The 25900-nt window shown below is 40.0% G+C and overlaps 2 protein-coding genes and 1 long non-coding RNA gene across 3 annotated transcripts in view; 1 reads left to right on the forward strand and 2 right to left on the reverse strand.

Annotated features, from left to right (window-relative positions):
• Positions 1-1006, reverse strand: part of PLBD1 (phospholipase B domain containing 1) — a 38067-nt gene extending 37061 nt beyond the window's left edge. The window contains exon 1 of the mRNA XM_066183551.1: positions 901-1006. Coding sequence (XP_066039648.1) covers positions 901-979 — 79 coding nt within the window. The 5' untranslated portion in view covers positions 980-1006. The remainder of the gene's footprint in view (positions 1-900) is intronic.
• On the forward strand, positions 379-18980 carry LOC136289607 (uncharacterized). The gene is made up of 5 exons (XR_010720817.1): positions 379-432; positions 1923-1999; positions 6110-6220; positions 16386-16571; positions 17244-18980. It is a non-coding gene; the product is annotated as an uncharacterized lncRNA (long non-coding RNA).
• GUCY2C (guanylate cyclase 2C) overlaps positions 3551-25900 on the reverse strand; it is a 44324-nt gene continuing 21974 nt past the window's right edge. The window contains exons 15-27 of the mRNA XM_066183554.1: positions 24899-25003; positions 23639-23725; positions 19390-19522; positions 17480-17617; positions 13086-13174; positions 12235-12326; positions 10569-10727; positions 9027-9219; positions 8466-8640; positions 7471-7569; positions 6604-6698; positions 5911-5987; positions 3551-4076 (exon numbers count right to left, since the gene is read on the reverse strand). Of these exons, the coding sequence (XP_066039651.1) occupies positions 3902-4076; positions 5911-5987; positions 6604-6698; positions 7471-7569; positions 8466-8640; positions 9027-9219; positions 10569-10727; positions 12235-12326; positions 13086-13174; positions 17480-17617; positions 19390-19522; positions 23639-23725; positions 24899-25003 (1617 nt within the window). The 3' untranslated portion in view covers positions 3551-3901. The remainder of the gene's footprint in view (positions 4077-5910; positions 5988-6603; positions 6699-7470; positions 7570-8465; positions 8641-9026; positions 9220-10568; positions 10728-12234; positions 12327-13085; positions 13175-17479; positions 17618-19389; positions 19523-23638; positions 23726-24898; positions 25004-25900) is intronic.

Consider the following 25900-nt stretch of genomic DNA (forward strand, 5'->3'; position numbering starts at 1 on the left):
TGCAAGGTGAGACAGGACGGCCCACAAAATTATATGCTCATAAAATTTTGCACACATTGAAACAACTGTTACGTGAATTTCTCCTTGGTTTGTGGCACTTAATACATTAACTGGGAAATTCCTGGAAGATAATGCAGCCCTGAAAACTTTCAGAATTTACTGAAAGCAGCACAAGAGCGAGACACTGTGTCCCTGTCCGAGGCAGTGTGGTTGGAACAAGATGATCCTTAAGGTCTCTTCCAAGTCAAACCACTCTGGAATTCCGTGTGAGCTCTGAAGCACAAACCGTGCCCGACACCCACACGGTAGCAGTAAAACTCTGCTCACAAGTTGCAGCATGCTGTAGGCTACAGCACCACAGCGTAGTCTTCATCCTAAATGATTCCCGTGCCGGCGTATGACATTGAAAACAGGCTCGGCTGGGAGCTCAAGGTAATTTCCCACCTGCTGGATACTCGGTTTGATTCCCCGCGCCCCCTCTGGGAACCGGGAGGATGTTTAGAAAGCGCCCGTACCGAACACCCACGAGGCAGCACGGCCGCGCCGGCCCGGCCGCCGGGGCACGAGGTGCCCGCGGGGCAGCGCCTGAGGGGGCAGAGCCAGGCCGGCCTGCGGGGTCCCGCCGTGGGGAGCGGGGGTCCGGCGGCGCCGCACCCGCGTCCCCGGCCGCACGAGGAGGAAGCGCGGCTGCCACAGGCGGTGTGCGACCCCCCTCTCTCCACCCCGGGAGAGCCGCGCCGCCTCCGCTGCCGCCGAGCCCGGGCCGGGCTACCGCTCCCGACTGCCCGGCAACCCCGGGGCTGGGGACACTCGCGGGGCAGCCCCGATACCTCCTTTCGTCCCGCCCACCACGGCGAGGGGGCTTTGGCCGGCCGTCCCCCGCGCCCCCGCTCGCCTCACCTGCGCGGCCGCCCGCCGCCGCCCACAGGAGGACGAGCGCCCAGCAGCAGCGGCCCACGCCGCCACCCACCCGGGCCATGCCACCGCTCCCCCGCACCTCCTCCGAGAGCCGGGAGGCGGCGGGGCTTTAAGAAGTTCCTTCGCTCAGGGCAGGTCTCGCCACTGCCCCCGCCTCCTCCGGCGCCCGCCCCGGCCGCGGCGACCCGTGCTGGAGGTGGCCCTGCCCGGGACGGTTGCTCCCAGCGCCGCTCGCCGGGATCTGTCCCGGGAGCGGCGGCATTCTTCCTGCCCCGATACCGGCTTGGAGACCCCAAGGCCTGGCTGAGGTGTGGGAATCACTCCTGGCCGAGGTCCGGCCCCGCAGGGTAGTGAAGACGGGTCCCCAGGCAGGTGCCTGTGGGTCCCCTGGGCTTCCCCAGGGTGATTAACCTAAAAGGGGCGAAGGTTTACTAAGAAACGCCTCCGAAAAGACACAAGAGGAGTTGGGCGATGCCTTGCCAAACTATGCGTTTTGTATCACGGGAAGGGCAGCTTTCAGCCCTGTTGGGAACAGCAACTGCTGTGTGTGTCCCAGCAGAAGAAACGAGGGACAGAACTTTTCCTAGGGTTTACAGACAGACAGCTTTCCGTGGGGTTTTCCTTTGCACCCGTGATTCAGACCATTTTGAGGCACTGCGTTTTTGTCTCGCCCAGTGTTAGATATTCTGCCATTATCCTAAAAGGACCATAATTTGGAGTTTGTGTTTCAGTAATTGTTTGAGACAGTTTGAATTTGATACCGGTGCCTGTAATAGCCTCATGTAACAAGGTCACATGCCAACCAGTTCAGGCCAAGTAGCAAGTCTTGGCCTCAAGCCCAGGGTAGGAGCACTGTATCTCCAGGCTGCAGGGATCCTTCCATTCCTATCACTGCTTTGTTCTGGGCTAGTTTTCACATAGAGAGAAGGAAAAAATAGACATTTAAACCAGAAACCAGGATTTTTTGAAAGAGTAGTCAAAGTTGATTTTATTTTGATGTGTAGGTAACAGATACCTGCAGGTACATAACCACGTGAAAAAGAAATCTACCAGAAGATGGGTCCATCAACTCATTGCTAAGGTAACTATTTCTCTTCACAAAATGATACAACATTTATTATCTGAAGAACACTGGAAAGACAAGGGTTGCTGAAAACTAAGCACTGTTTGAAGTTATTCTCTCAACGTCAGCAGACGTGCTCTGAAATAATTTGTATCTCAGGGGTGTCAAGGATGGAACCCATAAAACTCTTCTTTAAAAAGAGAAGTTAGGTCACTTGTATCACTTCAAAGATCAGAACAGCTCTGCTGGGAGTAATCATAGTGGTCGTCTTCATGCTTGATGAGTCCAGCATTTGTCACTACATTGCAGCTACACTTGCTGAGTGTTTCTGCTACAACAACCAGAATAGCCTAGCAGAGCCCAGTAGATCAGCAGTCACACCCAAGAACCGGGACACAAAGCTTCTTGATTGGCACCATGAGGTAGGAAATAGCAGACTTTATATTTTTGTTGTACTCATACTCTTTTTAATACAAACCAGTTTTAGCACATCAGGGGTTTGGGTTTTTTTCCTATCCTCATCCCAATGAATGTTTCCATTAGGACACAGACAGAGGATGGTATAGTATTAATGCCAGTTTCAGATTGGTTATATATAATGTGAATGCTGTGGGTACAAACTTTCTGCTATTTTTCTGTATTGTGTATCATAAGTGTAGGAATTTACATTTATTAGGTGAGAGTATAAGCCCTACAGAACCTCATTATTTAATTTTTCCAGTAATCTTTGCACTTCAGATCTATTTACATCTACATTGTTCTTTTGATGTGTGTGTGTGTTCTTACAAAGCCAGCTTCTTTTAAAAAGAAAAAACAGGCAATTGGATTGCTCTATTTTAATTCTTTTTATGTTGTTTAGTTGAGCAAAAATGCTGTTCAAAACTATAAAATAATGATTTTTGCACCAATTTTATTGTTTGAATACTGACCAATATTTGACAATGGTGGAAGTAGTTCCGCTTTGAAAGCCAAGAACGCACAAAAGGCCCTTGCAAAAGCAGATGTTATTCACTCGCTAGATGTTATTTCTTCATGTGAGTACTGATTTTATTTTACATGCAGCCCCTGTGCTTTTGTTGCTTTTTAAAGCTGTCTCTTAATACCAGTGCCATAGTGTCAGTTGAAAAACGAGTCATCTGAGTAAAACCTGCTTGACTGCAAAACTGCATCCAAAAGTTGAATTGAAAAGGTCTGAGGTTAAGAAGTCCAGATAATTTTATTTCCTTAATTTCTGTTTCACTTCTGGTTTGGGGGCAGAAGCAGAAGTGGTGAAAAGATATGAAAGTGTCTTGTTTTGCAAGAATGAGAGAGTTTCATTTTTCAGGCCCAGGAGATTCAGATAAACTTTAGAAACAATACTTCTGGAATAATCTCCTAGTGTAAATAACAGAAGTGTTGTCTCTTGAACAAAGTGAGCTTGATTACAGAAAACACAGAGGAAAACAGCAGAAGAAACAAAATAGCAACATATCCAGATTTTACATATGATATATTTAATTATATTTTCAGATATATTGCACCAAATCTTTCTTCAAATAAAAATTACAGATTAGATACAACATCTAAAGGTCATAACAGATTAAGGTTTTGCTGTGAATATTTTCAGAAGTGGATTATTGAACAGGCTATCACAGTTTAAAAAAAAATAACTACAACAAAAACCCTCACTATTTTCCAGACTCAAGTGCAAACACTTTCATTTACCCCAAATCATGCTGCATGTGCCCTATCGAAGTCATCCAACAATTCCAATGTTACAGTGACGAGAGGTTTGATTTACTTATAGCAGGTCAGACGGTAAATAGGATGCTTGAAAAGGTGTTTTCTTTTTCCTTTAACTGAGTCTATAAGCCTCCAGCCTCCACATGAAGTTGTCCAGAAAGTTGCTGCAGCTTTTTGAGTCACGCTAGACATCCAGTTTTAAACATATGTGGTAAAATTCTCCGTGCTGACCAGTTGCAGGTATTCCAGGGTACCTGATCGGCAGCTACCTACCCGTGAAAGCTCCTGTGCCTTGGATCCTTCATTCTCCCTTTTCTGAAGACTATTGGTTATCATTTCTGCTAAATCATCTTGTAACCGCTGCTGATTCTCCCTAAAATCAACAGGATGGGGGGGGAAAAAAAAAAAAAAATCAGTGATTCACATGTTTTTAGTGATCCTCAGGTCCCAGAGATTTTTGAACATTTCTATTCCCATGTTTTTCTTAATGACATTCACACACTACTGATAAAAACTGTGGGCAGGACCAAATTCCGGTTCTGAATTTGGGAACAGGAGTCAGGATTTTCATGTGGGTTTCACATAGTATGGATCAGTGTCTTTGCACAAGAGGTCTGAGGAGCTGTGTCATTATTGACCTTAAAAAGTTACGATCACTTGCACAAAAAGGAAGACACAAATTAGATTCAATCCTAACCAAAATCGTTTTTAGCTCTCAACACAGTTACTGGCACCAAGACTTTACCTATTCAACGTCAAGTGGCCTTCAGTAATAGAGTTGCCATTGTTTCAGAAAATTCTTCAGTGTATTTGGCTTTTGCTGGAGTACCCCACAGATGACGGTTTTTAAGGGGCAATTGTATGTGAGGAAGCGAATACAAAAACATCACTGTGATCCAGCTCAAGAGGTACTTTTAACAGTATCTCTGAATTCCAGAAGATCGCCAATTCAATAATTCTGGTAGTCTCAACAGATCATATTAATTTCAAAAAAAGAAGTTCTGAGTTTACAAAAGAGGTGTATCATCAGGTAGTCTTGACAGTATTTCCTGCTCAGCCCAAACACTTGTACTTTCCATGTAAAAAATAACAAAGTTCATGAGATTCTATAGCAGATTAAAATTTGGATTATTTCTATTTTGCAAATTCCCTGAGAAAACCCTCATATTCCACTTAATCTCCTCTTTTCTCTTAGGGAATAAATGGACAGAGAATTTTATTTGTGCAAAGGACACACTGTGTAAGACTCAAAACTTACAGTAGATGCAAGCTGTAGCATTTCCTTATGTGTTTCAGGACAAGGGATCCCCATGTATCTGGCAAACACCAATTTGCAATATCATGGCTTCAATTTGTAATGATACACTGTCATTTCAAAGCAGGTGGCAACAAATTCCCACTTAGTGAAGTGACTGTACACAGGTGTTTAGAGCAGAAAGTGAGGAACTTCCACATTTAGTGAGTTTGCAGGAAATAAAGAAGTATTCATATGCAAAATATACTAAAAAAAGGCAACAAGTTATCCTGACTTCAATTTTGCATAGTTGCTCCAAAACATCACTTCCACTATTGCTGTATTTTATTAAATTCTAATGAAAAAATGATGGCTCAGTTCCAGAACATCAACCTCATTTTTTTTTTACCAATACCTTCTCTAAATGTTAGAAAGTAAGCTCTTGTTTAATTTTTAAAGGCTTTATTCCTGCGCAGTACTACAGTAACTTTGCCCACCTGTTGTAGCAGAATAGTACTTGAAATCGTGCAAGTTTCATTCCTCTTACAAATTCCTCCACAAGAGCTCACAGGCATAACATGGTATTATAGAGCTGCACACTGAGTTGTGGTTATCCTCGTCCTGTAGTGTGACCCACAGGTGCCACTAGGACTAAACTTGTGGGAATATTAGTTTCCTATTTTCCTGTCCATCTCTTGCTCTTATCACATCAACAACTTGTCCTTTAAGTCTTACATCCTTTCCAAGGCAAATAATCTGCTAAACGTTTATATAGACAAACAACCTTCAGGACACACATAGTCCCATGTAATGAATATTTACATGTTTATATGCACATACACTATTAAACCTCTAACAATTGAAGGCAAATTCGATGGTATAAAAAATCAACAAGTGCCAAGGAGGAACAATAAAGGCTAAGCACAAAGAATAGGAATTCCTCCTCCCTTTTCTTATAAAAAGACCATCTTACACAGAAGGAGGTGTTGGGAGATTGTATTTCTTGTCCTCAGTACCCGTCAACCAGTAGGTAATTTCTGTTCCTCTGCCCTAAATATATATGACAAAGAAGAGAGAGCACAGTTTTGTGATTAGAATGCAATTTCCTGTAGTTAGTTTACTTAAATAATATCCTATTGCACATTGACACGTTTGCCTTTGCTTCTTTTCAGTAACTGATGCTCACAGCAAGGGACTACAAATTAGATGTGAGAAGAATGGAGAAGATGCAGCTACACACTCACTTCCTTGTTCCATGACCTGAAACACAAGTTGTGGGAGAGGTAGGTTGTGCTGCCTGCCATCAACTCTTAAGGACAGACAAGTGTAATAGATTGAAATATATGGATTGGTAGATATTGGAGCATTAACAAATTAACATTAGGTTCAGCTTCCCTTTCAGATGACTTCACTCTACAATCTTCTGTTCTAAATGGTATGTTTCATTTCCTCTCCACATCTTTATGTTGCCTTACTGTATGAGTGAGGGAGCTCTTCATTGCCTTCGTTGTCATTATAGAAGTGTCTTCTACCACTAGAGACTGTGATACCAATTGATCAGTAATCCTTGTTCCCCAGCTGTTAATTAAGTTCTGGGGTACTCTCAGCTATACAATACTTTTTACTATTCCTCTTCGTGTTCATGCTTGCACATTGTAAAGGTTACCTTCAAGTATGTTTCTCCTCTCTCTTCGTACTGGAATTGGCAGTCTGTTCTTTTCAGGATGTTAATTGTGGAACCACTTACATGAATCCTTAAAGCTAAAAAAATAAATACAATGAAATCTCAGCTTGGAAACATCTCACATGCATTAAGTAAATGTGAAAACTGGTGCTATAACAGAAGCTCCTTCAACTGTTATCATCATAAATTCTGTGAGCCAAATTAAATGAGAAGCAATTACACTGCTGTATGAAAAATCTGACTCCACTACAGAGCATATCCAAGCAGGAATAGCTGGTACAGCCCTTGATCTGAAATACAGGTGACAATGGTATCTGTAGTAGTTAGGTGTCAAAAGGGAAAAGAGTAATTGTGAGTGACCTACATAGAGAATGCTCTTGTGAAGACACTGGGCAGCAAGAGGAAAAACTGGCTCTTGCCACAGTTCCCTAATGGTGAAGTTGATGACATAATTGCTTCAACTTAAAATACACAACAAAGTATATTTACACAACAAAGCTGTAATACAATTCTAGGTCAAACTAAAATCTATAGTTCATAGAGTAAATTAAATTCCAGACATATAAATATCGTATCTTCCAGAGGAATTCAGGCAGTGAACCAGCCTACAAACACCCAGTTACCAGGACTGAAGCATAAACAAGGAAGAATCCTTCATTGCCCAGTGAAGTGCCCACTGTCACTTTGGACAATTAAATAATTGGTAATCAAAACAAATATGGCTTCTTTATCTTTAAAACTTCTGCAAGCTGATAATAAATTGTTCTCAGCTGAAAACAGACACATGGGTCACAAACTAACCAATAGCCTTTGGTCCTGTTACACTGACAGCTAAAATTAAATCCTTACGCAAGCCTGTGGATTCCATTCGCGAAGCTGTGTTTACTGTATCTCCAAACAAACAGTAACGAGGCATTTTTATTCCAACCACACCAGCTGCACATGGACCTAGAAATGGGATGCAGGGAGATAAAAAGGGTGAATCAAGAGACTTGATTTATTTGTTATTTATTAACAGTGTCACTGTTGCATAGCAGTGTAGTGCCTGGGAGAACTCAGCATTCCTCACCAATGGCAACACTTTTTACCTCACTTCCCACAGTATCTTGTGGTCTCCCACTACAAACCAAGCCTACCTCTGTTTTTCTTGCATAAGCCAGTAAGGTCATATAAAGCTGCACAGTGTTAATTGTATGTAAGCACAATTTCTATGCAAAAATAAAGAAGTACATTTATTAACTGTCAGGTTTGGAAGGAAGAGAAAAATAGAATAAGCTTCATTATACAACGGCGAATAATGGCGCCTCAAGAGGCTTCCCAGTGCCTCAGTCACTTTCTCTGATGTGTTCCTCCCCTTGCAGCTGGTGTTGAGGTGGTTGAGGATTTTCCCAAAGTTGTTGTGCTATCTGGAGTTCCCCTTTGACAAAAAGTATTTTCATAGGTAAATTAAAAACATTAAGTCCCACACAGACTCACAGGCTTGCATTTTTTGCCTAGATAAGCATAGCTGGCCATGACTGATCTCAGCTTCAGTCAGAGAAAAATGATCTGTGAAGGCTTATTTGATACAACTGGTTTAATCACACCAGGAACAGTGGCTGTTGCTCATCCTAGCTACTGACTTATGCTGTGAATTAATGGCTGTGGGCTATTTCACTATAGCAGGAGCAAAATAGTCACTTATTTGCTTCTGTTACTCTTCTTCTATGAACATTTTTTTTTCAACCTGATTCTTCATGAGGAGGGCAGTTGTGTATGGTGTATTACCAGATCTTGTGTGGGTATTAATTCTGTGCAAAACCAGGCAACAATATTGTCGCTGTTGATCTAGCACTACTGTGTACCAGAGTGAATTCCAATGCGAATCCAAACAGGCAGCCCTGGCAGATGTCTCAGTTCAAAAGATCCCATAAAGCTGAGGATGTCCAGAGCCATCATGGAGATGTCCACTGCGTGCCGGTTGCCATTCCTCTTTGGTAAACCACTCACCACCATGTAAGCATCACCAATAGTCTCCACCTATGGAAATAAAATCAGAACTCACTATTTCCAGACATAGAAAAGTACATATTTAGTTAAAAGTAGAAAGATTTTATCAGATCTTCTTGTTCATGACTAAACATTTCTTCCCCTGACAGCAGGATTGATTAGTTTAAGGTAGCCGACACCATTTGTGTTTATGAGTGTTTATAACTATACCCAACATTCCAGTTAATGAATGTGTGACCACCTACTGTAGGAAACTTGGTATAAGTAGGCATAGTGAAAGCATATTTAAATGAAGTAATCCTGATCTGTTTTTCTCTGTTTTGCTTTGCTTAGAAGGCAGGTTCCCAAATCCACATCATGCAATTTGATTTGTGTGTCCACTGCTTGTAAATGAGCAGAAGTACAGAGGTAATCACCTTGTAAACATCATGATGGTCAAGAATGTGGTCAAAGTTCTTGTAGATATCATTAAGCATATCTACCACCTCCATAGGGGTGCTGTATTTGCAGAGCGTGGTGAAGCCAACAATGTCACTGAAGTAGATAGTGACTTCTTCAAACAGCTCTGGCTCTACCAGGCCAGTCTCCTTCAAAGATTTTACTACTGGCCTGTGGAAATAGAGAAGGCAGGAACACAGGTGACTGGTGTTTACTATTAAAGGTATTTTTTCATGCAACCCTATCACAGTATTGCTTTCTGTGTAGGAAACATTAAACAGTTTGCTAAAAACTGCCATTGTAATCACATTTTAGATGCCCATAATGCCTTTCAGCCAGGGACCTCAAAGTACTTACAGACTTTCCAAATCCACGCGTGTGAATAGCCATGAGGAAACTGAGACACAGGCAACTGAGCTTCTTGGTTAAGGTCAGAAACAGGGATATTGAATCAAATTTAAAACTGAAATTCTGAAATTCCTGACGTGTAGACCTATATTCTACCCATACAATAAGTAAGAACAGACATATTTTTCTTTTTTTCCAGCACAGAAGTAATTTCATTATAATAATAACATCAACTCATCCTGTTTTCAGATAAGATATCTTAGGTAATTTATGGAAGAAAAATTCAATATCATGACCGTCAATGTCTATTCAAGAGGGACCTTCTTTTTCTTGCAATTCTAAATTCAGGGAAATATCTGTTCCTAGTGGTGATATTAGAAGAGAGGAACTGAAAGAGACCCAGAAAATTATAGCTTTTGCATAATGCTGTGTTCCATCTACAATGAAACAGTAACAGTGTGGTAAGAACAACACAGTGGAAGGAGACGTTAATTCCTTGTTGCACTGTCTATACAGCCAGATCATTCCTGATTTTCCTCAAAACTGGACTGAACACTTTTTGTGTGTGTGTGTGTGTGTGTGTGTGATGAGTCATAAAATCAGTAACCTGACTACTGAAATACCCTTGAAACTAGTAATGGCATACCAGGATAGTTTTACTATTCCAAATGTGTGCAATACCAATCTTAGAATGTCAATAATAGTTATACTACAGCATACTCTGAAGAATCCATCCAACCCAGTACAGCCCAGCCAACCTCAGCTCCTCTCTTGCGTTGCTAAACCCCAGCCTGAAGTTTGACTCCATTCCTGCTCTTCAGTTGAAGACACTCCTTGTAACCAGCAAGGTGCTGGAGCAGAGCAGAGCTCTGTGATGTGGGATCACTGTAGATATGTGCTCCCTGGAAGGCAGTAAAAGAGAGGCTTGTGCCGGAAAGGGGAATCCTGTGCATGAAGGAATGTTGAGGAAGATAATGGATCCCAGTACCATCTTGGCATGAAACTCTCTCTATAGGGTGGAGAGCTCAGGGACAGCTGCTTCTCCTTTCTTTCCTTGCAGGATTAGATTAGATGGGAAGAAAATAGAACATAAACAATAATCCTGTCCCCTACTCTGCAATAATCAGGTGTATGTAAATAAAATGCCAGCGAAAATCCTCCTGGCCAGTTACCTTGGAAGTAACATGAAATTAAGTCTGTCTGCTCTGTCCCTCTCTGCTTTGTACAGCTCTGTCCTTTCTTCAACCAGGTGTTCCAGGTTCCGGGAGTACAACTGTAGTCGCCGGATCAGGGTATCCATGTAGCTCTCATTGGTCTGGCCATGGAAATTACTGCAAATAACAGAATTACATAGGAGTCAAGAAGAAAGACTGATAGATGTACATTGTTGGGAGCAGCTAAAAGGAGGCAAAAAAGCAACAGAAAACTTCTCTAGTGTTTGACTTCCATGTAGTGAGAACGCAAAGTGCCTCAAAGTGCATAAAGTACATCATTCTTTTGCTTGCTTGGAGGCCTTACATAAATGAATCGAAGTCTGTAATCCACATTTGTCAGTTGGAGCTGGTAATTCTCAGAGCACCCTTCAATCACCTAATCCTGATAATATTGTCAATTCCAGATTACTTTAGGTAACCCAGGAACATTCATTTGTAAAAAGTAACTGAGAAGCTCAGATTCTGAGAGGAAGCTAAAAATAATAGGTAGAAAATTGCACATAATGTTTAGATGGGGACTTCAGCCAGAAGAATTAAGACTAATTTTACTCACAAAATCCTGCCAACTCAAGCCTACTAACCCCTGGAAGCAGAAGCCATGAGCCACTCAACCCCCATTTTTGTCTGGGCAGCCTACACTCACCAAAGGAGTCTGGAAGTAATTGTGACAAGGCTGACTGGAAGAGTCAGATTAGTATTGTATCCAACAGGACTCCTAAATCAGTCTTACTTTAAATAAATTTTGCATCAGGGATGCATCATCTTAGATACACATGAGAAGAACACCTTATTGCATGTGACAAGAGGCAACTTCTTTGCTTATGTAGGATGGAGGCTTAGGAGCTGTACCAGGAGGCCTCTATACTCAGCTGTAGAAAGGTTATTCAGCTGATACATTCAGTTATGCATAGTACAACTGTCCTGCCCATGTAAAGTGTAAAATGATGCTGTTGGGATTTGTTGATGGGGAGAGACTTAAAAGCTCAGGAGCAATGTGCCAGGAGAAGTGATTAAAAGCTCACAGTTTGGTCATTGGAATAATTAATTCCAGCAAAATTCTGCAGGAACAAAGCCACACTGTTCAGGTGAAAGGCCTGCGTAACCACACAGGGTTTATCCATCCATGACCCTTATTATTTTCCCACAACTTTGTACCACCAAAGCCCTGTAATTAATACTTCTTGTGAGTTACAACTCAACATTTCTAGTCAGCTTAACTTGGGACCATCCAAACTTTCAAATCGTTCAAACATTTATGTGCATTAATTTACCAAAACTTAAATGACATGAGTCATCCAACTCTTTACTAGAGACAGGGAGGGAATTACTTGATTGGTTTAAATCCCTAATTATCCAGCTTGCTATTTTCATACTGTACCAGTTTGAGGTATGGTGATCATCTCATCCTCACTCAGCTAGTACATTGTACACAGGTGTATGTATACATAAAATATGCACATGCTCACCTACTTTTCTGCCAAAGAATAAAAGAGGATCTAAGTGAAGACACAATGTTTTCCACTGACTGAATCATAGTCACATCAATTTACACACTTAAAAATATGAGCTTTCTAATAGAGGAGGAATGTGGAGCATCTTAAAAAACAAAGCCCCTGCTGCTCACCTGAATATTTTAGCCAGGGTACTCTCAATTTTCTTAAAGTCAGGCCTTTTCTCTGGATCTTCCTCCCAGCAGCTCTTCACTAGTGTATATACCTTCAAACAAAAATTTAAGGAAAAGTCGACCTGAGTAATGAATATAGACAGAGAGTAGTGCTTAACAGCACTAGCCCATTAGGGAATTTCTGGTTACTCTTGACTAGCAACGTATTTAATTGTGTGACTAGCTGTCTTGAACCTATGGTTAGAACACTCATTGCAGGCATCTTAACTCTGTGATGACTAGTGACATGATCTTAAGTTGAATTTGCAATACGGAAATGAAAGGCAAGTAAATGGATCCAGTCTTGCAGACTGGTGTCAGACACAGTTACTGACATGGTGGTAAATGCTGTAGTAAATATATTTCCATGGTAATTCCATGTGGTAATTATATATCCCATGTTTCGGATTTTTTCTGAAACTGGTGATTCAGCCAAAAAAAATGGGATTGATTGCTGAATATGTGAATATCTATAACACAAACATTTTCACCTGAGCAAGAAGCCACAGGGGCTATAACAGTGGAGAGAGGTATACTATACTATAATTCATCCCATCTCAAGGATATCTAAAGTAGGTCAGAAGAGTGGCACCATATAAGTGTCTGTTTCTTTCCAGTGAAATAATTTCCATGAGTTGTATTTCACATTGCTGGTAACAACTACAGAATGCAATTTCTTCCCACAAGTTAGGGCATTTGACATAAAATAAACAACTTTCACCTTGCCATGAAGGAAGCCCAAACATAGGCTTTAGTTTGGCCAAGACTTCCACCCTTCACCCAGAAAATGGCTGCATTAATTATTAGCTTACTTCTATCTGTCTTTCTCCCACTGTTTCCAAGGTCAGGTCTGGTCGGAAAGGCTTTGCTCCTTTGCCACTCTCCACTCTGTAAAGTTTCTCTAGTACATGAAAAAGATAAAAGTTTTAAACAAAAAAGCATAAGAAGGACATTTATTGTGTATAACAGTCTGCAATGTTACAAGGTACTGTAAAAACAGAAGTCTTGATGACAATTCCCTCATTTTGATGTGAATTTCAACTTTGGAGCCTTTCTAAATACATGGCACAGGACCAAAACAGGTTGGCTTGAAGGTCCCTGAAAGTAAAATTAATAGAAATGTACATGAGTATTTACTGGTCACAGTAGACATGGTCATGGCATCTTTCCAAATGAATGTTGGGCATCATTAGTGTGCATCTCAGCATGAAGTATAATTACAGTAAAAAACAATGTGAAAATCCCATTGCAACTTGATCAAAAGTGTGGAGACATACGCTGCTCATTAGAGCAGTTCAAATCATCCTGCAGATGCTTACCTTCCTTAAAATTAAGCTATTAATATAAATGGGTTAAAAGCATTGCATTTGTTAACTCGCTTGTACTCCTAGTCATTAAACCCATTCTATGAAAGTTATTTGGACTCTGAACACATCAAAATCAGGCTGCATTTGCACAACTCAATTTAAGCAAGTAAGAGGGAGCTAAAGCAAAAACATCTTCCTTTGTCTTTCTCCTGCAGACTTCAAGAAGTCCTGGGGAATGGGGGTGTTTAAAAAAGAGAAGTAATTTTTTACCTCTGAAGTAAAGGGAAATTGAATGGGATCTGTGGATCAGAACAGATAATTTGTTAATAATGTCTGATTATATTTGGGATACAATTTTCTGAAGGAAGTGTATAATGACATGAGGAAGGTTTGTAATTGCACTGGTCTAGGGCAGCTACGGATGCCTAAACATGCCCAATGTGCATGATCACCCCAAAATGATATAGCAGCTTCCAACTTCTTGGTACAGAAATTACACACTAGAGAAGGAGCAGAAAACTTGAGTCTCCCAAATGCTATAGAGTGGAGAAACTGTTGAGAAGTCTTCTGTGGGCTAGGAGGCAGGAAAGTCTGTATAGGGCTCATGTATGCAGGAGGAATGTGCTGGATTTCCATGCTTGGACACGCACCTGAGAGAGGAAGTAACAGCACCTATTGGCAATACTGCAATTAGTGGCAGAAAGTAGTGAAACAAAGAGGCAGCTTGAATTGAGCATTGGTACATGGCAAGATTTCACTGTCTTGAGCAGTGAATGAGGTGTTTCTGCAGAAGAGTGGAGTAACCAGATGGGGAGCAGCTTCTTGCAGAGATGTCAGTGAAGAGCACTGTGACCTACTTACTTCTACACATTAGAAATCCAGTTCTGTATACTTGTAATGGGACTTCTTCTCTCTCATTAGCAGCAATATTATTATTGTACATTAAGTTGACTGACACATATTTTCATGTTGAGAAAATTGGCTCACTGAGTATCTGAAAGTAAAGCTTCATTTTTCTACATTGGTGGATTGAGCTCAGGTATGGGGTTTTTAAATAAGTCTTTTGAAGTCTGAACCCAGCCTTTGCTGCTGTCATTTAAGCCTGGAGAAGCAGTTATATCAGTTGTCCTGAAATAACAATATCATGTCTTCTATTTTGCAGAGACTAACTTCTGATAGCCTAGCCATTGAAAGAATTTCTCTCATGACTTAAAAACCAAATGAATCTAACATACAACAGGGACATTTCTTTGTCCATTACCACTGACTCAAATTTAGTACTTTCTCCCCTTTTTTTCTCTTGGATATTTGTAAATTAATGGTCATCCCAAGTTTGAGCTACCGTCTTCCAAAGTTAGATGATGCCACAAACAAAATGCAGAAATGTTTGAATAAGCACGATTCACTGTCTTGCTCATCTTGGCTAATGAATGAATCAGGCATTTAAATGAGGAGCCATTTCAGCAATGTGTAATACAACTAATTCCTTTCTGTTACATGAAATTTGATGAATTGATGAACATCTTTTACTTAACTTGCATAAACAAAAGTCAAGAATAATACCAGAAGCCATTCGACCAGCACTATGTATCTTAGACATCTAATGATGCTTTTATGGGGAAAAGGGTTTGTGGAGAAAACAATCTCCTCACTGAACTGAAAATGTAAAATTTCAGCTGAAATTTACAAAGCTGATTATTTTTTTAAGTTGCAGTGGGTCCAGACTTACCAAATGGATTTCATGCCTAGTAAATTTATTGTTGTCTTACCTCACATGCTAATATGTAACCATTTCCAGCAACATCACTTAAGTGCTGTTAGGTACCTAGCTTAGGTGCTACAAATTCTTTAAGTTGCATGGATTAACCTCATGCTGTTTGAAAGGGACAGTCTTTCCAAAAGGACAGAATACAGCGTTAAGATCCAGGTCAGAGATAAAACAAGGAACCAGGTTTATGACACTATGACAGCCAGAGTCAAAGACAGAGCAGCAAGTTCTCAGGAAAGCCAGGAAACATTATGTCTAAGGCTAACTTAATAACCATTTACACAACACAAAAAGACTGCAACTGCTCAACAAGCAGTTAAAAGAATGTAGTTTGCTATGGATTTGCTTTACAAGTCAAAATGAGCAAGGTAAGGCATTGTATTTTCTCCATGTTGGCAATATTTGTAAAGCTCTTGCATTCATAAGGATTGTACCTGCCTCTTCCCAAGAAATAGGAATAAAAAGGCTTTATTTTCTCTATCTTTTATTAAGCATGGAATCCTGAAGAGTTTGCTTTAAGGGGAACAGCCATTTCTAATCTCGTTTAGATCTACATTTATATTATAGAGTTGGTGATGTCAATAACTGTGTTTCCCCAAATATGAACACAGATTTGTGATAAGGTAGGATGATGAACATGCCCCAGAAATTTTTCTCAAATGTGACTCAGAGCTGTTAGGCTGTCGAGCTGCTACTCTAGATGTTTTAAATGTGAGGCAGATCTAACAGAATGACTCAGAGGTAAAGGCAATGTCTAAATTTGTTGTTAGTAACTGTAGTTAGTCACTAGGAAAATCCCAAACCCTCACATGTTTTTTCTCTCAGTTCTAGTATATAATGATGCCTGGATTCTGGGAATTGGGATTGACTGGGCTGGATGGGGGGGATATTGTCCTGGTTTTAGCTAGGGTAGTTAATTTTTTCTCAGAAACTCTTAGCATGTTGTGTTTTGAATTTGGAATTAGAATGGGTTTGGTATTTTGCTAAGTTCTGTTTATCCTAAATCAAGGACTTTTTTTTTTTTTAACTTGTCTCAGGTCCTCTGCCAGTGAGGGGGTACACAAAAGAAATTGGGAGAGAACATCGCCGGTACATGTGACCCAGACTGACCAAAGGGATATTCCACACCAAAGAACATCATGCCTGACATATAAACTGGGGGAAGTTACCTGGAAGGGAGGATTATCTGCGTTCAGGAAGGGGAGTCTGGTATAGGTCAGCAGGTACTGAGCAATTTCATTGTTCACCACTTCATTTTCCATTTTTATTATCATACTCTTTATTATATTTATAATAATATTTATTTATAGATATTTATAATATTTATAATATTTATAATATTAGCATATTTATTATCATATTATTATCAATTATTACTATAATTTATCGTTATTGTTTTGTTTTTTCTTTATTTTCAATTATTTAACTGTTCTTCTCTCAACCTATACATTTTACTTTGATTCTCCTCCTCATTCCACCAGGGGGAAGGACAGTAGAGGCGGGGGTTGAGCAAGTGGCTACATGGTCCTTAATTCCCAGCTGGGCTTAGACCACAACAGCCACTCAAAAACAATGTCACAAAATGCACAATACAGAGCTTAATAGATGCACTACAGGAGGAGATGAGTTTTCTGACAGAAGTTAAATTGCTAAAGTTAATTAGAACCACCTTGAATGAAGTCTGAATTGCCAGTTTTTAAATGCCAACTGTTCTTGTGTCATGCAGCTGAGTTTTTGTTGTTCTATGTTGACAATGCTGATTTATGCTGCCTAAAATAAATGGCATATTACATGTTGTTTACAAGTTATAATAGAAAAACCTTTGAGGTCTCAAAATGTTACAGTAAGTCCGGACAGCATTGTATAATGTTAACTTCTGTAATGCTTTGCTCCAGGTGAGAAGGGAACAGAAACGGCAAGAAAACTCAATGCAAACTTTATTTACAGAGGTAGGGACACTTGCCCCCACAGTGAGATCCTTCAAACAGGCTCTTCAGTCACCACACAGAGAAAGGAGCAGCCGTTCAAGCAGTTATCAGAGACAGTGCCTCTCACAAAACATGGAGAATAGGCCAGTTACAGCTACAACCATCCCAGAAGGCTGCAATAAAGGAGAAATCTTTGGAATTACCTCTGTTGTCCCGGCAGTGTCCGGTGTAGAATGTCTCTCTGCGTAGGATGATTTCTTGGGCAATGATCCCATAGCTGTATACATCACCCTTCTGAGATACATCAGCATGCCGGAGATGCTCAGGAGCTGTCCACAGGTCTGAAGATCCAGATGGCAATGGGGGATAATGTAAAAGGGAAAGGAGGAAAGTAATTGCAAAAAGGGTGATTTTTCTCAGACCATCCACTGGCTATAAAGATATTTCCTTTTACTCTTCTCATATCCAATCCAGAGCCCACTGGTATTGTGTATTTCTTACTTTAGCATTTTTCGTGAGAATCTGGCATTAATACAGGTTAGATAAACCTCTGATGTAGTTTTCAGTTTTCTGGGATTTGCTGACCCTGTTACTTTCCACTGCAGATGCAGACTCTTACACCTTCAGAATTGTTATGTTTATTGGGAATGAACTTGCTTTTCTTAGCTACGTTTCACAGGCTTCTTAGAAATAGCCTATGTATCTGGATAAGACCAAGGAATGTCAGTGCTATAATAAAAAACCCCTGAGCTATAAATTATTGAGCTAGGAGATGCAAGGTGTTTTTATACACAGTGTCTGATGAGAAGACTGCAATATTTCCCAATGGCCTTGATATCATGAAGCTACTGAAATAATTCTCAAGTGCTTTTGAGCCTGGCATAGTATTACCTGCTCATAACTACTTGCTTGCTACAGAAATTATTAATCTGTATTTCTAGTGCAATGAGCACCATTGTACCTCAAAACCAGAATGCTGCCATGGTACAACAGCTGTGACCTGCTGGTGACATACTATAACAGTGACCTGAACACAGTGACCCTGAAGACAATGTTATGATATTAGGCTGTAACATCCAGCCACAATGAATCTGTGGATCTCTTGTGAAACAGTGAGTTTTCTTCAAGGACTTAGACTGAGTAGCCAGAAATTTTGAGGTTGCTTACAAACAATGAAAGAAGATAAATACATTACAATGTAATAATAATAATATAAAATTAAATTTAAAAATTGTAAAATGAAGAATTAATAGAATATTATATGTTCAGTGTACTTTTCTTAGTCCTTTTTTATGTTCTTATTGCTACTCTTGAGTATGTTTGTGTCATAATGTAAAAATTTTCTCCAAACAGTTTGTTTTCAGGTCATATGCTGCAGTTACAGCACAGCACTGTGTTTTATTATAGCCCAAGCTCTGCTCTACAGATTCCTATGACATAATTTCAGATGGGCTCATATTTTCACTCCAGATCTAGTAAGAAGGAAAAGATTAGTAGAAATGAGTGTTCTATTTTACAGAAATATTCTCTGAATGTGAGATGAATAGAAAATGTAAAGAAAAGCTATTAATATTATTCCAATCTGGTTGAGCATATATTACTAGACTCTTAACTAAGGAATTAGAAACAGAGTTATCATCGCATATCACTACAATATTTCTTCAAGGATTATCAGTCATGCCTGTTAATGTTTAAATGATGTCACAGAGCACTGTGGTAACACATGTTTCTAATAAATTACAAGCTTTATGGTAAATTAACTCCTTTTTTTCTTCATACATTTTCAGTACTACTGCTGAAAAGAGCTATTTGCATGAAGGACTAGGATACTGAAAATGTTTCTTACATCTCAATCACAGGGTTTTCTAAACTAAAAATTGAATATTCATCTTTCCTTCCTTCTGACACTGCCTAATTTCTTTCGCTACCTGCTAGTAATTCTTTCATTGTGTTATTTAAGTTAAAACATCATAATGGCTGCTATAATACAAATCAAAGTTGCTTTTTTTTGTACTGTGTACAAGACGTAATTAGACCCTACTGGTCTATGAAGATAAGAAAATTCCACTGAGTTGGAAACCATGAAGGGGAGTCCAGTTGGGCATTTTTTTACCTTTCCTTGGGGGCAGGATTGAATTACAGCCAAAATCAGTGATTTTCACTACCATGCGATTGTCTACTACACAGTTTGTGGATTTGAGTCGACCATGGACTTCAGTTTTGCTTGAGTGCAGGTAAGACATCCCCTGTGGTTGAGAATAAAAGAGAAAGAAAGTACAACTACATGTGAGACTCTCAGATGTTACCATACTCAACAAGAACGTGAATATAGCATAATATCTGTGCAAGTATTTAGATGGACTTCATCTGCAGTAGATGTGCAAGTAATTAGATGGACTTCATCTGCAATGGATATGCATAAATCACAATTCCCTTTCATATTATTATTTTACAAAGGAGACTTTCCAAGGTTTTAGTAATAGTCAATGTTAAAAAAAATGAAGAAGTGGGTCATGTCATAGGAGGCCATCCTTCCTCTTAGTTAGCAACAATCTGACATAGCATCTTGGTTTTGTCGATATTAGAACACCAGTAATTAAGGAAATGTATTTCCTCCCACAAAATAAATGTTTTTATTACAATTACAGTAAATGTTTTTTGGTAAATTTAATAAAGATTTCTTGGAATGTCACACAAAGCAGTGCTTCCAACTACATATTCATCCAACAGACACAAGAGGTGGGAGAGGAATTGCTCCTTATGTCTGTATCATCTTTGAAGATCACCATACGCCAGAGATGTTATTTGAAACATTTGCAGCAGATCCTATAACTGCAAAGCACAGGGCTCCAGAGCAGTCAATGCAGAGTGTCAGATGATGCACTAGGGCTTAGATCAGACAGAGAATCAGACTAGACAATCATAAAGGTCTCTACTGACCTGACTGTTTATGGTTTTCTCTGTGTAAGTCAATAGATACCAGCTATCCATGAGCTAAACTTGAAGTGAGCATGTGGCCTGGCCAATGCACTTTCATCTTTATTTCCTGAGATTCACATTCCTGACTCACAACACACACAGGCAGTTGTGTAGCTTGCCCCTTTTTACTCATCGCCTCTGAAATTATGTGATTTAGTCTAAGATATTCAAATGTGGTGCAATACATGAGAAGGGGCTAGTACTGAAGCACAGCAGAAAAAGAACATTATTAAGTGTATGTCAACTGAAGAAGGGAGTAGGTATGCTTATTTGTACCCTCTTGCTATTATTTATTCTGTTTCATCTCACTCTTCTGAACTACTTAAACTCACACCTACTTATAGCCTATTGCTGGTTGTTTTTCTTCCTGTAGTCCTCTTTTCTTCACGCTCAGTATATGAAGTGCGATCTATATCCTGTGGAAGCTAGGACAGGTATGTCGTATTTGCTTAGTTTCTTTTGTGAATGATCTTCCACTTAGGCTTCGACATGTATAGCTCATCCTTTTGTATAACTGGTAGATAGAATCTTATCAGGGTTACACGGTCCATGTGGTCATGAATACACTGTATGACATGCTGGATTTTCTTTTCAAATACTGGGTTACCCATAATTGGAAATGGATCAGCAAATGCTACAAGAGATCACTCAGATACAAGCAGAGTTTTGGGCAGAGCAGATGTGTGTCTGAGACACGAGGAGCCTGCAAAAGATGCAGTCTCTGGAGAATGTTGTTGGACTGGTTATCCTGGACCTATCTAAACCATGCCAAATTTACAGAGACTGTGTGCACACTATACCCAAGGAACACATTTCTTCATTAAGCAGCTTTTAGCATGCAGCCCGGATGACACTACCCAGGATGTTTTAGGCCCTATTTCCTCCAGCAGTGCCTTCTTCCAGCTCCTGCTTTCATTAGCCACAAAACATTCCCATTACTGCAGCAGAATTCCCAATTAGTATCAGCATCAAATGACAGGCAAAGATAATTTAGATTTCCTTACCCCAAGGCTTTCTTGTTAACAATTTCTGGAGGCAAAGGTCTTATAGATGTACCAGATAAAATTTTCCTCTTTCCTCCCCACTATCCTATGCACCTACCTGAAAACACAGAACCTATGAAAAATCCAATGTGATTTTCAAAATTTATAATGACTTTCAGTACAATAGTTCCAAATTTTTGAGCATTCTTGTAACCTTTGCTCTGGAGCAAAGGTTTAGTTCTGACTCACAAACCTTTTCCTGGCACAATGCAAGAATATTACAATCCATTGCACAATATCCTGCTGCAGCCACTTATTTCATAAATAGCATTGCAACAACACTGTATGCACTAATAACTACAAGGCTTGATTACTGCAATTCCCTCTCATCAGACTTTTCATCAGAGCTCTGTGGTCACATGGCCAAATCCATGTAGCTACAAGGTGGTCCCATCAATCCTAGAGGCAGTTATGATAACAAAAAAGAAAGAAAGTGAGAGGGTGGGGGGAAGTAAACAGAGTACATTTAGGGCTTCCTCTTTGGCCCACCCCACCTTCTCTATTGAACAAGAGACTACTCCAAGAACAGTCATCACTTGGCTGTTTGCACCAGGGAATACAAGTAACCCAACCTTTGTTCAGAAACAAATGCAGCAGCTTCTCATGCAAGCATAGTATGAGGACTGTTTGGTAAAAGCGGAGTATACAGAAGTGGTGGTGCGTAGAGGAAGAAGCATCTCAAAAGGAAGGCAAAGGAACTGCTGCACCTGGTCATAGGTATTTTAACAGCCTGGAGAGCTGCGGCTGGACTTGAAAAGGATAGATACTGAGATGAGACGAACTGGAGTTGAGAGGCCACGAAATAACTTCCTTAAAAAGAGAAGCCATTCAAGTAAATATAGACAGGGTGCTTGGAGGTTTAGATGATATGATTTGGGAAAAGCAATACTAGAGTTTCATGGAAATGTATAGGTCCCAGAAGCTTCACCACAGTATCAAGTCAAGGAATAGGAGAGGTTGGCAGATCATCCAACTGACAGTAATTTTCCTGATATTCCTAGGTACATCCAAGTTTTCATGAAGAGTTTGTGAACCATCTCTACTAACACAGCTAATAATGCTCAGGAGCCATTCCACAAAACAGATGCTGTGTGCTAGTCCATCCTCAGATGCCATGTCCCCTTTACCAATGGTGCAGCAAATGACTGGCTCTGAAGTCTCAGTACAAATGCAGTCTTTGGGCATTTGGTCACTCCCATCAGACAGACTGGGATTTCTCTTTCCTCATAAATGGAGAGAATATCCTTATTTTCTAAGGAAACATCTGAAGGTGAACGGCAAAGGGTCAAAAAACCCCCTAGGTTTTGATATGTTTTAAGGAGGAAGGGAAACTCCTCTGCTGCTATTTAAAATGAAACTCTACCTGAACATTAACTGAACTTGAAAGTCATTAACAAGGCCAACAAACTGTGACAATTTGGATTAAGGAGGCTTTAATAAAGGACAAGATTTTCAATATCTCTTCAGAAGAGACACAGTGGAGTCATTCATCATGGAGATCAAATCTGAACTGGTGCATGCAGGGAAACAGGAGGACCGTCCGGCTGCAAACCAGCAATAGAAAGAGGAGAACAGCTGAGCACTAGCAAAATGACAGAGGCGGTTTTCTTCATTATCTGTAGAGGTATAATGAATTATTACACCAGCGAATTACAAAGGGTCCTTACGTACTAGCTAAATAGTTAAAAGTCTCTAATGTAGAACAGAATTTCCTTTACTGTGTATATTGATTTTTCCTACCACAAGGACCTAGACAGCAAAGGTCTGCTAAAAGCTACTGAAAACCAGCCTTGGTTTCTGTACAAGATTAATTTTTTCCCTCTCAAACTGCTTGAAATGGATAGCTGCAGTGAGAAACTAGAGTTTCTCAATCTAGTGCGAAAATCAGGATGGTACATAAACAGTTTGTTTAGAAAAAGTTGGTCCCATCTCTGCAAATATATTAGAATAATTCTGTGATTTGAAAAATTATAGTTTTGCTCTGTATGCTTTACCTGAGACCACAAAGTGTGTTTTGCAGAGCATGTGACTGCATAAGACGTACTTATCGGAGCCACTGGTCAGTGGATTGCAGCTCTCTGATCTTTGGGCCACATTTCTTTGGGGTATACTTCATTTTTTTAATTTATAAATAGCCCCAAGTCAGTTCTGACCCCTATTTCCTCCTTCAGTCTAAAAGCCACTGGCTTCTCCTGCCTCAGATACCTGTCCCCAGAGGAGAAAAGACAGGAAGGACATACAGCTCTAGGAAAGAAGAAGACCTTGAGACCTACACTCCCCAGAGGATCAGTTTTGCAAGACAAAGGCTGATTTACATTGCACTGTCAGCAGTCCACTTACCTTGGCAATATCATACAAGACAGAGATTTTAAATTCCCAGTCCATGAACGTGCCATCAGGGTAGGATATTTTATCATTTAAAACATCCTGTCAAGAGAAGAAAAGTTTTTCAGGGAAAAAGCAAAAGATGAGATATGGGTATACAAATTGCATGCCTTTCAACCAGCAACTTTGCTTCTTATAGAGAGTATATGCACTAGAACAGAAGTTGACTCAAAAAAATAGAGAATATTAAATATATATTAAGTTTACACAGAGCTAGAAAAGTGGGGACTACAGAAAAGAAGAGTTTCTGCAATTAAAAGTAGGTTGTGAATCTGGTTTTCCAAACAAATCTTTACTAACACAAAATAGCTGAGAAACAAATGGTCTAGTTTTGCAAGAGGAAGGGAAAGGATTTTCCATGTTTTGTGCTCACAGTCCATTTCCCACCAATTAACTGCTAGCCTTACAAGTTCAAAGTAAACTGTTGCTTTATTTTTGTCTGCCAGTCATTTGCAGTTGTTTCAGCCACTATGACATCCATTGATACAAGTAAACTTCCATGAGTATGCCAGTTTACTAGAAAATAACTTAAAGAGAGAACAATTATTTTTCTGCCTTGCTGTGAGTTTGTTCCAGAGACCCCTACTACTGATGACAGTCTTTGTATGATCACAGAAGCAGAGACAGTTTATGCCCTCAGAAGAGCTGATGATTATCATTTCATGATTGGCACTGAAATATTGGTAGTAATAAAGCAAAAGTCTTTCCATACTTTTGCCAGCATCAATTTACCACTTCTTTTTATAAACAAAAATTAAGGGTTGTTTTCCCTTATAATGCAGAACTTGCCATTTTTCTTCCTTTCTGATATGGAATATACTCTTTTTTTCTGTCCTTGCACACATTGTGGTACACAAGCACATCAGCAGAGACAACAGCTACAGCCTGGAAAATGAACAGGTTATATCCTACATGCCTCCAATAGGGGACACAGTAAAAACACTGGCTGTTACTGTGGCCTGGTCCGGTACTTTTCCTTGGCTCTACCTCACCTCTCAGTTCTCTTGCTGCTGAGAACCATCCAAGTGACAGCAGCACCTGGGGAAGGATGGAGACAACCAAACACGGGAGAGGAAACTTAGAATCAGAAACCTGCCACCACTTGCCCAGTCCATGGCTGCTCCATGAGAGTCAAAGACACAGCAATGGGGGTTTCTTTTCTCACTTTGAAATTTGATAATTTGGGGGTAGAAGGAGACCTTTAACATTCTTTACCCGCAGAGATCCTCTTTCGCAGTATTCAATCACCCCGAAGATCATGGTGTCTATCTTCACAGTACCATAGAACTTGGTCAAGTTGTAATAATCAATCTGTAGCAACTAGAGCAGAGACATTTAATCTGTCTTTAAAAGCAATCACTTTTAGTACAGAAACATAGGACATGGATATTTGTGTGACATGGCTTTTTATCTCAGGCCCTGGTAAGATGGATGACTTTCCCTTAAACCAGAGTGTACTAAGGCACTGAGTGAAATACTTGAAGACATTTGTCATTCCAGAGCCTTCTGGATTAGGGAGATAAGAGTGGTTGCTCTTGGATACTGCAAGTTAATTCCAGAGCCCACTGTAGCATCTATTACTGCCTCTCTATCAAACCTCCCGGCTGATCAGAATAGCCATTATGAGTGACAGAATGTTGTGAATTTACAGTCAGTAAATGAGCAAGTAATAAAAATTTAATGATGCTGCACGATATTATGGAGTTTGTCCATTTAAATAGACAACTGTAGTTTACTTTGAGGTATTTTTAGAGTTAATTGAATTCACAATATAGCAGTGTTGTGTAAAAGGAAAACCATTCCAAAAAAAGATGCAGTACTGCAGTCAAATTAACCTCTCTTGTTGAATGATTCTGTATGCAGCAGTCAGTAGAGAGTAACTTATATTTAAAAAGCTGCAATTGGCATTCAATAATAAGATCTAACTACAACATTCCGCTACTGATGAATTAGTATGACATGAGCCAAAAGAGTGCACTGCCTTTTAGCATCAGCTATAAAAATTTAGTAAGGCCCTATGACAGCTCATGAATTACTTCATTCATCCTCAGCTTGACAGGCACACAAATCAAACTCTAAAGTGGTGATGAGATCACATAACAAAGATAAAGTCCATCAAACAATATCCTTTGAGGAACTCATTACCTGTCCACCTCACAAACACACACAAGCATATGGCTGTTGGAGTTGACAGTGGAGAGCAATTACTTCTCTCAT

The sequence above is a fragment of the Chamaea fasciata genome, unplaced genomic scaffold, assembly GCF_029207755.1.
Source record: "Chamaea fasciata isolate MVZ Bird 193981 ecotype frontalis unplaced genomic scaffold, bChaFas1.0.hap1 SCAF_5, whole genome shotgun sequence".
NCBI lineage: Eukaryota > Metazoa > Chordata > Aves > Passeriformes > Sylviidae > Chamaea > Chamaea fasciata.